Source organism: Zosterops lateralis (assembly GCF_965231275.1).
Source record: "Zosterops lateralis genome assembly, chromosome: 3".
In the NCBI taxonomy this organism is placed as follows: Eukaryota; Metazoa; Chordata; class Aves; order Passeriformes; family Zosteropidae; genus Zosterops; species Zosterops lateralis.
The window spans coordinates 63177862-63190396 of NC_139764.1; the positions used below are offsets into that span (position 1 = coordinate 63177862).

General features: G+C 33.2%; 1 protein-coding gene across 3 annotated transcripts in view; it reads left to right on the plus strand.

Annotated features, from left to right (window-relative positions):
• The window catches only part of TBC1D32 (TBC1 domain family member 32), a 71673-nt gene that overhangs the window by 15226 nt on the left and 43912 nt on the right, over window positions 1-12535 (plus strand). For all 3 annotated transcript variants that reach the window (XM_083857002.1, XM_083857003.1, XM_083857004.1), the window contains 9 exons: window positions 430-522; window positions 775-917; window positions 1669-1793; window positions 2724-2925; window positions 6189-6271; window positions 7913-8051; window positions 8557-8644; window positions 10094-10212; window positions 10807-10923. In XM_083857002.1, coding sequence (XP_083713128.1) covers window positions 430-522; window positions 775-917; window positions 1669-1793; window positions 2724-2925; window positions 6189-6271; window positions 7913-8051; window positions 8557-8644; window positions 10094-10212; window positions 10807-10923 — 1109 coding nt within the window. The remainder of the gene's footprint in view (window positions 1-429; window positions 523-774; window positions 918-1668; window positions 1794-2723; window positions 2926-6188; window positions 6272-7912; window positions 8052-8556; window positions 8645-10093; window positions 10213-10806; window positions 10924-12535) is intronic.

Sequence of the window (12535 nt, forward strand, 5' to 3'; positions counted from 1 at the left end):
TAACATAATTACATTAAACTTGGAGCAATTGTTCCCATCTTGCATTTAGCTACATTTGTTGTTTTTGTCTCAGACAGCCTCTCTCCTTTCCAGTTGTTTCACTTAATCTAATAGTAAGGTAATGTTTTTTTCTACTGCCATGCCATGTATATTCAGTATTTTTACAAACTGCCATTTGTTGCAGTGAAGGACATTGTAGAATTTCAAATGGCTAAATTGAGAGCAAGATTAGATCTTATAAGTTGATCATGAAATACCTTAGTGGAATCCTAAGGACATGTATGTCCTTTGCTTTATCACTTGTGCATAATTTATTTCCTCTATACAGCAAAGCATTATTTACATATATTTACAAAATCCATTTTTTATTTGGAAAATTAAATTTAGTCTTTAATTTACAAAGTACTTTCCTTTTATTTTTTTTAATAGATAGTGTATCCATAACTGATGTGTTGGTATTATTTGCTCAACTTATTTATTGCTCTCCAAGTTACCCAAAGACAGCTTTGGCAGCACATACAGGTAAATTTTTTTTTCCTTATACGCTAATGTATTTATTTACAGTGAGACATTTGATAATTTCTTTTGCAATTTTTTATTTGTGTCTATAATTAGTGCAGTTCTTTTCTTCCCTTCCACCCTTACCCTTTCTTCCTCCTTCTACATTGAATCAGGACTTAACAAAATTAATAATAATTCAGGAGCAACTGCATAAATCATATAGAGATATTTGTGTAAGTTAAAATATAAATAAATATTTCTTGTATTCACCAGACAATTATTCTCCAGAAAGTCTTGTTATGGAGATTCTGCAAGTTTTTTGTGATCAAACAGGATGTGCTGCTGAATGTTTGTATACGGACACAGTGATAGATGCCCTGCTTCATCCTGTTCAAAGTTTGCTGAGTGGCACAGAGGTTTGTAATAATCTTTCAAATGGTTTTTACATCTATAGAATATTATACTTTTTCTATATTTTCTTTGTAGAAGGTTTATTTACTCACATAATATAGTAGCTTCTGTGGTATTTTAGACATTAACTATCGTAGTGTGCATTGAATAGTTTAGTCTGTTGCTATGGTGTGTCATAGAAGTCTTGTGAATAATAGAAAAATTGTACTGTAGTGAGACTGTTTCCTTGGGAAAAAACACACTGCTCATTTTTTTCATTGGTTTTGGCTTTTTTTCTGATGTCATTTGGATATTTCTTAGATGAGTATTTTCTCTACCTTCTATTTGAAAGGCAACCTATTTTTATTTTTAAATTCAGTTGGCAACTTGTAAGTTAGGTGTTCTCAGTACCTAGTGTAAGTAAAATACATAATTCTCCATGGGAAGCTACTGTTTTCTGGATTGATAAAAGAAAAAAGATTTTATTGTAGGTTTGGTTTTTTTTGGTGGTTTTTTTTTTGTTTGTTTGTTTGTTTTTTTTTCTTGTAAATATTTCTATAAGGATTATAAAAATATTGGGAATTAGCGCCCTTTGTGATAAAGATTTTTGTGTGATGACATTTGAACATAGGCTGTTAACTTACTGTGTTTAAGACATTAAGAAATCATCAGAAAGGTGGCCTTAAGGTTCTGCATACCTAAGACAGACTTGAAAAAACAGCTTTCATAAAAACATTGAATTTAAAGCTTCCTTTTTTTTTCTTGTCTCCTAAATAGGTGTATATAAACTGTTTTGAAACCACTTTACTTGATGTAGCGGATATTTTGGCAAGGATTGCTGCTTCAGATGATGGTCTTTCTCTTCTTCTTTATGGAGAAAATGAAAAAACTGCCAAAGACAGGTAAAAGTGCATTAATGGATGGCATTAGTGAGCACTTCAGTGAATTACATTGTTCTGTATGAGACTCATTTGCTCATCTTTCATTTATCTATAAGGTCATCAATTTTGGTTTTGTTTGTGTAAAATATCTGATTATAAATTAAGGTCACGAGTGTCTTACAGAATGTATGAGGGAGATATGTATATAACCAGGTGAAATGACAATGTAAATAAATAGTTACAATAAGGGAGATTTTCATGTTTTTCTTCTTTTTCTAATACATGTGAGAGTCTTCCTTTCTCTGAATATAGTTCCACTATATTCTTAGTGTTATTTTTCAGACCAAAGACTTCTCTTCTTCAATTTTCTTTCTTTGTTTTTAGAATAAGTATTTAAACCAACCAAATTTATTGAAAGAATAGATTTAATGTAGCATTCAATATATCTAGTAAAGATAGATCTTGCATAAGAAGCCGCCATGATGTAACACTGTGCCTAAGGTGCTCCTAAGGGTGGAATATAGTAATTTAGCTGATGCTAAAACTTCTGATAGCAGTAAAACTGAGATGAGCCTTTGAAAATAGCTAAGCTGCAGGGCATGAAAATATTTGGAATGTATGTCTTCTAAGTGGAGAAATCTCAGAATTGTCTTCCCAACGGGACTCCTATAAAACATAGACTCTGTGTAGTTCATGGTCCTGTGGGCTGTGTGGAAGGCAATAGACATATTTTTGCGTTATATAGAACTATTTGCCAAAGTGATATCACTTGCTGTATGTTTTTTTTTCTTCTAACTGATGTTACAAGTTATGATACAAGTCCCTCTGTAGTGGGTCATAGTCTCTTTCCATAGTTTCTTTTCCCCTAAAAAATTTAAATAAGTTTAGTCAGAGGCTTTGTTTCAAAGCTTACTACAAAGCAAAAATTTAAATGTACTATTTTATTTCTAGTCCTACAGCTGCTCATGTACTTGTTCAGTTCACAAAGAAACTTCTTCATGATGACATTTCTCTTTTATCTGGATCTGAGCTTATGCCAGTTATTAAAGGAGCTTTCATTTTTGTATGCCGTCAAATGTACAGAACTTGTGAAGGCCTACAGATGCTAATTCCTTATGGCTTGCATGAATCTATAGCAGAGGCCTGGAGAAAGGTAAATCTTGCTTTTGGACTGGGAGAAATCTTACTGTGAGAGATTCAGCTTGTGTAATAATTGTCCTTATAGTTAAATTATTTTTAGCAGTTAAATAGTACTTGAAAATGTTATAAAATTCAAGTTGTAGTCACAATTTTTCCTTCTGAATTTGAACCTAGCAGAAGTTTAGTTTGGGACTTCTACGTCTAAGATTAAAACAGGAACTCTTGATGCAATGGTAGACTTCTCATTTATTGTCCTTGATGGTAGAAGTCGCTTGATGTCATGATAACCACTGAGTACCACAGATCTTGGTTTGGGATAATTCAAAACAAACTACTCCTGAGATGTGCACTTACTAATTTTTAGTTACACTGGTTTGTGTCAAGTGGGAGATATGAGAAATAAAAAGCAGATTGCAATTAATTGTTAAATACTGAGGTGACATTGAAATATTTTCAAGAGACCATAGTAAGAAGTGCCAGACAGGAGCTTTTGTCTTGCCTGGATTTGTTATGAAGTTTAGACTCTGTACTTCAACTTCAGTTTGATTGTTAGTCAGGTGTTTTTTCTACATGAAAGAAAGAGCTTGGATCCAACAGTTCTGTGTATTTTGCTTTCTGTTATCAACAGAATCACTGAATGAGTAAAATGGGAAGGGACCACAGTGGAGTCTCAGAGGGTCCAACCTCCCTACTCAAGCAAAGAGATCCTGTACCACATGGGACAGGATTGTGTCCAGAGGGTTCTTGAGTATCTCCATTGAGGAGACTCCACAGCCTCTCTGGGGAATCTGGTCTAGTGCTCGTTCACTTGCACAGTAAAGAAGTACTTTCCAATGTTCAGGTGGAACTTTTTGTGCATCAATTTCTGCACATTGGCTCTTGCCCTGTTGCCTGGTGCCACAGAGCAGAGCCTGAGTCCCTCCTCTTGACACCCTCCTTTCAGATACTGATAGGTATTGATGAGGTTCCCTCTCAGTTGTCTCTTCTCAAGACTGAACAGCCCACCTCCCTCAGCCTTGCTACATAAATGATGATGCTCCAGTCCTCTCATCATCGTCAGTTCTATTTTCATTGTTCTGATAATCACATGCAGTGTGAAAATTCTTGTGCATTGTAAAAAATTACTCAAGATGGAGAAATGACAGCAGATCCTGCAAATGCAGGTTTCAGAAAGTTCGCAGGGAATAAAATTTCAATGTTTGAATCATTAATATAACATTGGCACAATTTAGGAAAAGGTAGCAAACAAATCTTCAAATTTGGCTTCCAGCTTAACTGAAAGCATATTTAAACTGTAGGTATTAAGACTCACAGTGCAAAACCAAAGTCTAGCTGTGTTATTCATTTTACACTGAAAAATGAGACTATCTTTTCTAGATCTAAGAGAGGTGTTAGATCAAGCTGGACCAAAGAATGGACTAAAAGACTAAACTTGGTTTTTTTTCTGGAGGCAAAGAAGTGGGAGGAAAAATGAATGCAAGGGGAGAAAAAAGGAACAGCACTTCTTCTTCCTCCTTGTGTGCTTCTACTGTATGCTTTTATTATGATGAGATATTTAAAATACACAGTCACAATGTAAATGGAGGCAGAAGGTACCAGAAGGGTAGAACATGAATAGAAGATTCTTAAATCACCGGTTTGTGGGTGTTTCTCACTGTTTCTTCTATTACTATTGCCATGAAAGCATACATTGTCTTGAAAATAAAATATATTATTACCTAAAATCATAATTATATCACAGTAAATTCTGTTTCTCATCAAAGAGTGTTGGTTTTGAAACCTATATTCTTCCTTGCATTGAGAGCTTGAGGATTTTCATTGAATTAAGGTGCTTTAGTTAATTTGCTTCATGCTGTAGTTTATGTAACACAGCAATCTTCTTTCTGATGCTTTCCTATTGTGTAACTCTTCAGTCTTACTAAAACTAGCCTGTTATTCTGTTTAATGTTGACCACAGGCAGAGTATTAAAAGCATTTGATGGGCATTTCCAGTTATTTCCTTTTAAAAAACATGGCATTTATCCTTTGCACAAAAGAGTTCTTTCCACATTATGGTATAGAACATAATTTAGACAAATTGTCTTGACATGAATAAGATAAGTACACTGAATGTGTTGAATAAAAACAAAGTTCAGCCCATAAAATGCTATTTCTTCACTTTACTTTGGTAGTCAAATATAAACTGAAGCTGAATCGAGATATTCTTGACTTCAAGAATCAACAAGTTATTACAGAAAAGTCAACTCTGTCATCTTACTACTTTTAAAATTATTGTCTGTCATTTTCCAATTTTAAAACACCTGAAGTTTATAAAATATCTTAACATTTATAGTGTAGCAAAAAAAATGGATTATGGTGGATTCTTTCCAAGCAATAGTTTCAATTTTTAAATGGCTGGACTAGTAATTTGTAACCTTTTCTTTTACATGTCTTCTGGAGCTTTAAGACTGATGGAGAAACAAATTCTTTTTTTTCTTGGCAGATTCGGATAAAATTCTGAGACAGAATTTATAGAGATGATAATAAAAGGGGAACAATAGATCCAGTTCAATTGACTAGTTTATTGAAAGAATCTTTTGTTGTTCTTGTACATCACATTTATAAGGCAGTAAATTAATAACTGCTCATGTATATTTCAATGGCATAATTTGCTTTTTATCCCATAAACATAAGACAAATAATTAATTTTAAATATGCCATCTTTAATGCCAATTATTTTCAAATAGAATCTAAATGATCAAATGTAAAAATATGTACATATATTTATAGTCTATAACTATATGTATTAGAGTCTGTAACTGTAATGATATCCATACCAATATAGATAAACTTATGTAATTTATAAATAAAATAAAAATTGGCAGAATTATTCAGTAAGTTTGATATAGGGACTCCAGAAGCTGTTATTCCATTACCTGTGACAGAAATGGAATAAAGAGTTGAGTTACAATTTTTCCTTTTTCTTTCTTTTTTTTTTTTGTCAGTTTTTAGTTTGGGAGTCTCCAGTTGGAAAGTAAAGAAGTTTCTTTAAAAAAATCGAATAAAAAATTAAAATGTACCAGCTTTAAAATTGTTTATACCCAAGGAAGAAGTAAAATTAAGCTTTTCTGGAATAAAAATAATGTAATGGAATAGTGTATTCATGCCAAAGACTAGACTACAACTTGATCACTGTGGTTTTTTTTCTTTTGTATATAACAAGAATGAACAAGATCTGGAGTTTAAAAGTGATATAAATAAACATTAATGAGGTATTTATTCATTTTCATTTTACAGACAAGTTTGCTTTCAGAAAGAGTGCCTACTCCTGTAACTGATGCAGACTCCACTTCATCAATAAGTCAAGAATCAAAAACCAGGTGACTTGGTACTTACGCACGTGTATAAATGTGAACACACACTGCTGCTTTAACTACAACTGGAACATCTTGTAACCCCATGTCTTTGTTGTTTAATTTGAGTTGGCAACTAAATAGTGTGCAGCTATTTGCATCTCAATGGCATAGGGAGGAGAATCAGGAAAAAAAAAAAGGGTTTAGATAGGAGCAGTCTAATGATTGAAATAAAATAAAATATAGTAATACTAATAATAATACTACTACTAATGGTAGTAATGACATTAATAGTAATGAAAAGGGGAGAGAGAGAGAAGTAACACACAGGAGAAACAAGTGACATAAAATTCAATTGCCCATCACTCTCTGACCGATGCCCAGCTCATTCCTTTTTTGGCCAACTTTCTGGCCAACACCCTGCAGTTTATGTACTAAGCATGATTTCCCATGCTATGGAATATCCCCTTGGCCAGTTTGGCTCAGCTCTCCTGACTCTGCTCTCTCATGGTTTCTTGTGTACCTGCTCACTTGCAGAGCATGGAGAACTGGAAAATTCTTGTCTTTCATAAGCACATGGCAACAACTAAAATATCAGTGTGTTACCAACATTATTCTCATCCTAAATCCAAAAAAACAGCGCTTTACCGGCTACTTAGAAGAAAAAACACTCTATCCCAGCCAAACCCAGGACAATCTTTTTGCCAGGACAGTGGTAGGTAGAGAAACTAGCCTAGCACAGGTCTCAGTAGAGCTACAAAATTCTTCCTGACCTTTGAGAACTTTCTTGGCTTGAAGGGTGCTGTCTAATCTATGTAAAATTGATTTATGGTTGATTGTCTCTGACTAAAGAATTTGGTTCAAGAAAAATGCGAATTAGAAAGCACAGAAAAAAAAATAGCTGTCTGTTTATCTTATGCCTTTGATGTGGTGCTGATTAAAAATGCTGTTCTGCTGAATCATATTTACATCTTCAAAATATTATGTAGCAAGATTGGCAGCATTCTGGCTGAAAGCCTAATACATACCAAGTGAAAGGTGTCCTTCCTTTTATACTGAAACTTAATGTCTCTTTATAGAAGGTTGTATTTATTAAGATGAGAAATACACAAGTATTTGGGAAAGTATCTGAAAATTCAGGACAATGTTTATTTTCCACTTACTGCTCTTAGTATGTGAAGCTATTGTGTAAATATAGCGCTTTTCTTCATAATTCTGTACCAATTTCTTGCAGGAACCTTTAGCTCCTCAAATGTGAGGTCTTCATAGTGTTTTTACATTGTTGAGAAATTCTTTGCCTGTTTTGCCAACATGTAACTACCATGTTAAGATATTAAGACTGTATAGAGTCAGGTTGTAAGTCATACATACATATGTTTAGGGATAGCATAGGTCTTTTGGGTTCCCCATTACATCATCTCTGTCTTCTGAGTTCCTACCTAATCTTAGTTTTTGCCACACTGAGTTTGAATATTCACACAAAATGCAGTCTAGCATATTATCTTTTTTCCCAAATGCTTTTTTAAATCTAACATAAACTTATACATTAAGCATAGAGTGCAGTGAGTAAAGTACTGTTGTTTTTCAAAGTTAGGAATTATACTTTTTCTTTTTTACTTTTGCTTTTTTTACATATCATTTTTAATTACTACTTTGTTACTCTTGCAGTTTGTTATGGGAAGAGACTTTGTTAGATGCCTTGCTAAATTTTTCTACCACACCCAAAGGACTCTTTCTGCTTCACAGTACGGGTGCCATGAATGACTGCGTGAACTTTATGTTTAACAGTTTATCAAAAAAAATCCAGGTGAGCATTGCAGAGTCTTTATAGTTTACTTTTTACTCTAAAGTTTGAAATGCTAGAAAATTTTTTTTTTCTTTTCTTCTAAGTGCAAATTTTTTTTACACAATGTTGGTAGGTCATGTTGAAATCTAAATATGCTAGACAAAGTTTGACATATTAAAAAAAATCAGATAATGTGCATTTTTAGGACAAAAATGTAATGCCAAAGGCATTCTACTGAATGTGTACGAAAACATAATAATAATAATGTTTTTATTTGCTCATATTGCATGTCTCAACCACAGTATTTTGTGTTTAAATTTTTATAAGATATTTGATAAAGATGTTTGGTGAGGAATCTGGCCCTGATAAGGCTGTAGAGAATAGTATCTATGAACTGCTCAAGTCTAAACATAAAGTGGATTAAATTCTGTAAACAAGTGTAAGAAAGATCAGTATTTAAGAGATCATTTGAGAGTTTCATTCTTCTGAATAACTAACACTGCACTTTTATACTTCCTATCAATAGACAAATGAATATGAAGACTTTGGTAACAGAATCATTGTCACCCAAATGGCAACAACACCAATGGCTGCAGTAGCTCTACAGAATTCAGGTAAATTGAAGAATGGTGGTATTATGAATAATCACATGCTGTAGTCTTGCATTTTGGAAAAAGACAGTGAGAAAGATGTTAAAAAAAAGGTCAATTGTGTAAAATTATTACACAGTATTAGCCCAACCTAAATGTTACTTTCTTCTTGATGGAAATTAATTCTCTTCAACTTACAAATCATTCATTAATCTTGATGCAGCATTTTAGGGTTTGGTTTTTTTTCCTTCTGATATTATACAAAATCTTTACTTCACCAGTTTGGATTTCCAGAAATTTCCTGTGTGTATGTGAAGACATTTGAACTGCTTAAAAATGTTTGCAGGTGCTTCTTATTGATCTGCAGATCAGAATTAATAACTTTTGATGTCTGTAATTTGTATGTACATTTCCATGGTTAATGACTACTCAGAGGGTGAGGAACTGCAAGGGCCCAAATGTCATTGGTGCAGCTACACATTAGTGAGATGTAAATGAGGTTGTACTACAAGAAGAATTTGTCAATTCAAAGTACCTACAGAGTCAATCTCAGGTAACTGTTAAAATATCATCAACAGTCCAGGTAGCCATTTATATTAAAACTAGAATCTCATCAATAAAATGAAGGTAATGTCTTAAGTTGCTAAGGAAATCCATGAGGTACAAAAGTTGCAAATCATCTCTCTCAGTATCTAGAAGTGGCTGGTGTTGACTGAAAGACTGTCAGAGAGGCAGGCAAATTCTGCCAGTCAAGGAAACGGATTAATTTCTTAGTTAGTTACTATTTATGCCTCTGGGATTTTTCACAAAGCAGGGAGCAGCTCTACTGAGGAGTTACCCATCTGTCCTGTTGTAAGGTTTTCAGCCAAATTGCTTCTTATGGCCTTTTTATGCCCTTTGGCGTCAGAGACAAATGATATACCAATAATAGGCAGCATTGGTTTTCAACCCTTACATTTGAGGATTTCAGAATTAGATGGCTCTTTCCTCTTCTATTTAAATATTTAACATGATAAATTTAATAATTTAAATTCAGCTAGTAGTGCTTCTCTTAAAGTTGGGGTTTTTTTAGTCCTTTTCACTGTGGTATGTTTTAATTTATTAATGAGTTATTCTGAATCTGTATTTTTACGACCACAGAGACAATACTAGCTAAGCCTTGATCCATTGCAGTTAACTTTTTAAAGAAGGTCAGAAGCTCATTTACGTAGAAGATATATAAATATAATCCTACTCTAATGCAATAGTCTTTGGAAACCATTGCTGCAGACTGTAGATAGAACACAAGCAGACTGCTCTAGAAAGGTAGTTTTGACTAAAGGATTGAGAATAGCAAGGATAGTAACCCTAAGGCAAAATCTGTGTTGTGAAATTTCAGCCTTCAGGATAGAGAATTTTGCGAATCTTGGTTAGAGTTGTGCTGTAAAATATTTCTAATATGAAACTCGTGATTAGAACAACCATTTGTTTTAGGCTTTATAAAGGCACTTGTAACTGAATTATGGGCCCTTTTGGAGTGTGGAAAAGATGATTTGAGAATAACCCAACCCAAATCTACTCCAGTTGACCCTATTGACCAAAGTTGTCAGAAGGTGAGAAATTATTTAATCTTATGTTTTTGTATGGGAGGAAGCAGTGCTGTGATTCAGATAGGATGGCACATACTGTTCTGTAAATTTTTATTACAACTATACCTGCTTCTTGGCACATGTGTCAAAATTTGTATAATACACTTGTTAAATGATGACTGATAAAGGATTCTTGTGTTGCATGGCAGGTCACAATGCCAAGGATTAACTATAAAATAATGAATAACAATGAGGATAAAACTAAGTCTTAAATGGTACCCATCAGTTTATGTCCAGATTACTGTAATGAAATCAGGAAGAGTGATGTATTCTTTGTCTCTAGATGTTAAAATTATGTGGTAATAAAATACTATAATTTTCAAAATTGCTTGTACAATTTGATAGATAATAGATATTTTAGACACTACTGCCCTTTAGATTACATAGATGCCTACCAGGGTATGCAGTCTTATTTTGGGCAGGTCTATTTATGTTAAGTTCAGCCTGTAAAAGGATAAGAACAAAGTTAATGTAAATGGCAAATAATTGCTTACACTTATTTGATTGCACTTAACTGATTAATATTCCCTGTTGTCCCTCCTTTTTTTCTTTCTCTAGTCTTTTTTGTTTCTGGTAAACCTGCTCACTCACCCAGCAGTTTTTGAGCTCATGAGTAAACAAGATATACCAAACAAACCCATGTACTCATTCCGTGAAGTACCCACAGATATAATTGTAAGTATTCTGAAAGAAAAATGCTTTTGTGAAGACATCTTTTCCTGAGAAAATGTTATTGTTATAAAAGAATAAGTTTTTTTCTTATTAAAAGATTTTGAATTTTTCTGCATTTTGTATTATATACAGCATGAGGGCAGTATATACACACATCACTTCATATTAACCTAAATTTTCACTTTGAAATCTTAAAGGTTACTTTAATTTGTGTTAGAATTGTGTTTTTCCACAGGAAAAAAAATAACATAAATATACCCGTTTGGATGTGCATACAGTTACATATGGGAAAATGTTGGAAAATATGTATACTTGTATTTTATACAGCATTACTCTGTCGCACTATCTGTGGATTTAAAAAGAATAAAAAAACCTCAAAACAAAATGAAAACACAAAAGTCCCATACCTCAGGCTATCTTTTAATAAGACATATGATTCACACAAGGAAAAAAAATCAGTAATTGGAAAGCTACTGATTAAGACATACTTCAGAAAAATAGCTTCACCATTTCTGTGTTTAGTATTATTTTGTATTCAGTCATTCTACTGCAGTCAATTACAGCTTTTTCTCATCTACAAAGCACAGACAAGTAATTTTTGACCTTGTGTGGCAGTTAAAATCAGATTTTTTTTTTTCTAATGAGTTAGCAGTTTAAATTGCTGTTCTGTTGAAGTGTTTGTTTAGTACAGGCTCTGGATTGGTGATATTTTCAGTTGTTTAGACGGAGTTTATCATAATAGTGTATGTTATGTTTGGAAGGGATTTTTGAGTCCTTTTTTGCAATACTGTTTTGATGATTTCAGGAGGAAATTGCATTATAAATTTCATTTTTCCAATCTGCTAAATGCTAGTTCACCAATGGATAGCTTTGTTCAGTTATCAAGTTTTTTAAGGAACTGAGAGTGAGGAAGATAGATGTATGCTGAAGATGATAAGTATTTGAGAGCATTCAAATTGTGGTAGATCTCAAGAATGATTTTTGTAACTTTTGAAAGCCAGTGTTATTTTAGCTTTTGAGGCGCTTGAGTATTTTTTATGAAATTGTCTAAGTTTCTAGAAATGCCAATACTAATACAATTGTTCAAAGTTCCCCGAGGAGATAAAAATGTTTTGAATGAGGCTTGTTTCTATCACTGTGCAGTAGTGGGTTTTGTAAGCCTAGCCATCCAAGATACATCTAGCAATGTAAAATAGGCCTCCAAGTTTATGTAGTTAACAGAAAGGAAATAGTCAGATCCTCTAATATTAATTTAACGTATAATGGCTGAGTCCACGTACTCAGAAAACTTCTGAAGTTAAGAAGAGATACAGCTTTGTTATAACCGTGTTTTTGGGCAGTGATTGCAGAAAGCAAAAAATTAAAGATTTTGACCAGATATAACTACAGGAAGCAAATTAAAGGCAACTTCTGTGCTGCTAGAAGATTTGATTGGAAGACCTAACTACTTTGTATGCCTTATTTTTTCTCTATTTCTGAATCGTGTCACATTGCCACAGAATGTGACTTGTTTATGCTAAACTATATTTGCTAATACACAGAACTTAATCATTTTTGTGTATCCTTTATTTCTTGAATACCCAGGATTTAAACATTTTTACGTCCTTTGTATTTT